The 5,091-nt window shown below is 47.3% G+C and overlaps 1 protein-coding gene across 1 annotated transcript in view; it reads left to right on the plus strand.

Moving 5' to 3' along the window:
* The first annotated feature begins 4,904 nt into the window (after positions 1 to 4,904).
* Positions 4,905 to 5,091, plus strand: part of TMEM135 (transmembrane protein 135) — a 191,596-nt gene continuing 191,409 nt past the window's right edge. Inside the window, exon 1 of the mRNA XM_026077913.1 lies at positions 4,905 to 5,091. Within this exon, the coding sequence (XP_025933698.1) occupies positions 4,952 to 5,091 (140 nt within the window). The 5' untranslated portion in view covers positions 4,905 to 4,951.

Genomic DNA, 5,091 nt, shown 5'->3' on the forward strand with positions numbered 1-5,091 from the left:
GACAATTCTATCACCTGATTTAGAAAGAATAAATCACTGTTTCCAGAAACAACAGTACCATAGGCCAAATACAGTTAAGGTACAATTCTACTGAAGCTAGTAGCCTAAGGATGGCTCAGTATGTCATGTGTTAGTTTGGGTTGCAGAATCAATGTGGTGAGCATTATGACTTTGTTTTCTTGGTTTAAGTCTTGGTACCTCTCTAAGAAAGACTACAAAATTTATTTCTGGAAAAAATCCAGATTTTATAAACTGGAGAATATTACTGTGTGAATCAGAATGTTCACATGGCATTATCCCACATCTCATCCCATATTTATTTTGGAAATTACTATATCTGGAAAATGGCAAACCTTCCAGTTAATTCCCTTACCTCGAAATATCAGCAAACACAAGGGTATTTTAAGATTATTCCCTGCTAAAAAGTGAACTAGTAACATTCATGATTGTAAGCCATAAAAGAAATCCCTCTTCATATAATGAAAAGTAGTTGTGAAAGGGTCCTTCTTTGCTTGGATGAAAGTAAAACCAACAAGACAAAACAAACCCCCAAAGAATCAAACAGCTCAGTTTATGGCCATTCACTGCCATTCTAGACAGCCCTCTCAAGCATTAGTGATATACACAAAGGGAAACTGTTTGTGTTGTAAACTTGTGGTTTACTTCTATAAAGCCAATAACGTGCTGAACCGACTATTTGTCCCTGATCTTGAGAAGAAATGGAGATTCTGATCTATCCCTGGATACATCACTGATGGCATAAAACTCCAGACCTTCTTTATCAAAGGTCTTCAGCTCCCTCCTGAAATGTGCTATTTTTTATAGATTTCCTGGCCATATTCTGACAATTCCTTGGACAACATATAGCATAGCAACATCTTTAAGTTCCTATGCTGTTTACTGAAGGAAGCATAAGGCTGTGTACACAGTACCTGAGCAGAATAAAATCAAGGATTAATTTAATCCCTAACATTTTTAGTGGTACAATAACTTTCTGTCAGGATTTCATACAACTTTGTCATAGAGGGATGAGACAATCACACAGATGGTAGGAGAACAAACAGAAGGAGAAAAGCAATGAGAATGAAAGAATGAGAAAAGAAGGAAAAGAAGTGATTGCAAAAACTTCTGCTGGAAAGCGCAGTTCTCATCAGACAAGGGAAGTTGCTTCCAGAAGTGTGCTTCAGGCACTTAGAACAGCATGAGTAGCAGTGAAAAGCTGGATCACCTATCCCAAGGGAGAAAACAAATACATGGCAAAAAAAGCACACAAGTTTGAAAGCAATATGAGAAAATGCAGAGGGCAAAGCATTACATTTTTTCCAAGTTAAAATGTTTCCAGATTGATTTGATATTTAAAAATGTTTAGACAGAAGAATTCCCAGATCCCAATGCAGTTGGAATGCAAAACCTTCTGCAACGTGAAGTTCCCTGTCTRGCCTATTTCCACTGTCTCTTTTCTGTCTGATTTTGTTCCAATTAGCTATATACTCTACCTTGGATTCCCAGCTAGTCCACTTCATAACACTACCACCTGCACACTGAGAAAGCAGGAAGAATTCTTCCCACCTCCAGCTACCAGCATAGGCTGAGATAAGATGTGTAACTTCACTTGCAGATATCAGATTTGGCAGATGCTGAAGATATTAGCGGAGACTGCTCTCAGACTGTCAGATCCACTGAAACCTGGAAAAGCAGGTACTTATTTTCTTCATTCAGCACCTGTCCCACAGCCACCTGATCCCCAATATCATCTATTATCATCAGTGTAGATAAACTGGTGGACTGTGCTGCTGGGACAGTTAAGGTCTCTTGCTCAAGACTGAGAGGTATGAATTTGAGTCTTGCCAGGGACTTGTGCTGAAAGCTGCATTCTTGTCAACCCAGCTGCAAATGGGTATGTGGTCAACTGGAGCAAGAAGTCTAATGCAGTCAGAGGAGATGCTGGCCACATCACTCCTTTCTGTGGCATGAGCTACAGAAACGGGTATATCTTAGCTGTCTTAGCTTAATGAGGCTCACATGTATCTTTGAACTTTTTGACAGCCTAAATTTTTATTCAGAGACATTGGCATATCTGTCAATATAAGTGAGGAGCAGGAAGTAAGCTTGAGCACACAACTGCCTGATCATTCATGCTGCTTAGCAATTAGTTCACCCTCTGGCTTTGTTTTTGGGACTACTCTGAGTAACTCTCTCCAAGGCAAACTGGATATTAACAAGGCTAGTCCTGAACAGCATAAACCACATCACTTGGCCTTAGACCAAGGGACTGATCACTGGCCTTCTTTTATTTAGCCTGCTATTCCCAGTATGCAGCCTTATTCATATGACCAAGACAGCTCCTGAAAAATCTCAGATATTTAAGGGGGTAAAAGTAAAGGTGCTCAACACTTTCTTAGTTCAAGTGACTCTTTCCTACTCTGAAACTTTTTATCCCAGTTCCAATCAAGGGTAAATTTCTTCCATGACAGAGTACCCTGGGATGGCATCCAATCCTAACTGGGTTACTAGTTGCATTCCCATGCTGCTTTACCCCTGGGGCTTCTTCCCAGAATAGGGTGTTGCAACACTCCAGGACAAGTGCCTGGAGTAAGGTCAGGACTGTGCCTCCTTCTTCGCTGATGCGTAGTCAGTCTTCCTTGGCTGGCCCAGCAACAGAGATCTGAAAGCCTCCAGTTCTGAGCAGGCAGCTATTCACTCAAATCAGGGTTGCTGGACCAATGAACAGAATATCTAGTTGGGTCCTCCTTTATCAGTAGGCATTTTCTTTAACTTATCAACAGTGCATGGCACATCCTCCAACATTAGGACTGTGTGCGGAAATGTGTGTCAGAAGAGAAACTATTAGCCTGTGCAATTATTAGTACTGTGCTTGCCATAGTTCCCTGCCCACAAATACAAGGCAGCAAGCAAGCTTTAAGCCCAGAGCAGTATCAGAGCCAAAACATGCAAACAAGAGAGCCAGAATCCATATCTTAGGCAATGATTGCCTTTTCTGCCCACAGAGTACTAAGAGAGTACTACAAAAACAGCAAGCAAGGCACTGGGTCAGAGCCAAAGTCCAGACAACGTTGCAGCAGGTTATCTTGCCAACCCTGCTTTCCCACTGGGGTCAGCACACAACAATGCTCACTCTCTTAGTCAGCCACCGAACCGCAGCTGCAGGAGAGCTGTATCTCTGCACTAAAGCCAAATTTAAAGTTCTCTAGTGTCTCCCACTAGATTTTAGATAAAGACTCCCACAGACAGAGTTCTACGACACACATTGGTTGGTCAAGCATGCTTTACTGAGTTAGCATAATTAAACTATTTAGGCCAAAATCTCCTAGTGCAGATTTGCTGGGAGTCCGCAAGTAGTTTCTTACTTTGAATTCTGTGAACTATCCAGCTTACTCATCTTCTTACCAGGCTGTTAAATTTGAAATGCAAGTATGCTCTTGCACCCATGGCAAGATTCTTTGAAAAAATGGAATAGGTTTTTGCAAAACTGATGACAAATTTTCCTCAAATTTGTGACTAGTTTATACCACTCCCTACAAGTTTGAAAAATAAGGCAAACTCTATAGTCTCCGTAGGAGAAGAATTTGGAGGCAGGCTGTAGGGGAAAGGAACTATTCCAATTCCATATTTGTCTGCAGGTTAGTTTGCTCATCACTTGGTTTACTTCCCATTTGTCTTGGGATGTATCTCCAGTCTAGTTTTTGAAACAACCTCTCCTGGCTTGACTTCTGCACAGAGCATACTTGCTCCTTCTAAACTGAGCATTTGCAAACTGTTACTCAAAAGATACATAATGCAAAATCCCAGGTCGAGGCACACCCAGCCCCTTTGGTCCCAAAATAATAAAAATCTCAAGCTGGAAACGGATGCCAGTTTTGCARCTGGCTCCTCGAGAGCAGTTGAACTATAATCATGTAATCAATCACTGCCTTCACGATTTTGTAAGTCACCATCACATTCCCCTCCCCCACCCCCAACCCAAAGAGAACCAACTTCTCCAGTTTCTCCTCATAGGGCAGCCACTCCCACCTCCTCGATCACTTTCTTTGCCCTTCTCTAGCTCCTCTCTACAGGAATCAGGACTGCATGCTGCACACAAGATGTGGGTGCACCAAGGTGTTATGCATCAGCAGAACGGTGCCCTCTGCCCCCTCAAGCCTTCCTGCTGGCATGAGGCACTGGGCTGACTTTCCTTGCTGCTGAGGCACACGGAGCTGAGCGTTTCGGGGAACTGTCAGTGGCGGCTCCACAGTCTCCTTCCCGGCTTGTAGCTGGCAGCTCCGAGTTCAGCATTAGCTCAGCGTTACCGGGTTATCCCGGGTTCAGGCTTTTCCCTGCGCGCGTCACCTGCCGCTTAGTGAGGCTCATTTGCAGCTTTTGGCCCACTCGGCTGTCCGAGAGCCCTCTGGAGCGGGCCGGCGTCTGCCCGAGCCCCGAGCCGCGGCTCCGTGTGCCTCCTCGCACCATGAGCTCGGCGGCGCCGTTCCGGGTTCACCAGCCGGAAGAAGCTGTCGAAATCCCCAGGAAAGGCTCCGAGCCACAGGCTGGGAAACGCGGCGCAATCTGTTAAGGGGATAATTAAGGGCGGCGATGAGGAAACCCGCGGAGAGGAGCGGAGCGGAGCGCTGCGAGCGGGCGAACCGCCGCGCCGGGCCGCGCGAGAGCTCCGACGCTTCCAACGGCCCCAACGGCCCGGTTCGAGCGGCGGCCCCCCCCGCGCGCCCCGCGACCCACGTGCCGCGCGCCCCGCGCCACCCCGCCCGCCCCGCTTCCCGCCCCCCGGCGGCCGCGGATTGGCTGCGCGCCTCACGCGAGCCGCGCGGAGGGAGGGGGGAGGCGGGAGGCGGTTGCCCGCGAGTAACCCCGCCGCCGCCAGCTCCCCGCGCGACCTTTCTCCTGCATCGGCGGTGACGCGGCGGGCGCGCGCCCCCTCCGCGAGCGCGGCAAGATGGCGGCGCTGAGCAAGTCCATCCCCCACGGCTGCTACGAGATCGGGCACACCTGGCACCCGCGCTGCTCCTGGGCCGTGCTGCACGTCATGCAGGGGGCGCTGACCGAGTCCCTGCGCATCTACGGCACCCTCTACCT

Source organism: Apteryx rowi, unplaced genomic scaffold, assembly GCF_003343035.1.
Source record: "Apteryx rowi isolate R43461 unplaced genomic scaffold, aptRow1 scaffold_468, whole genome shotgun sequence".
NCBI lineage: Eukaryota > Metazoa > Chordata > Aves > Apterygiformes > Apterygidae > Apteryx > Apteryx rowi.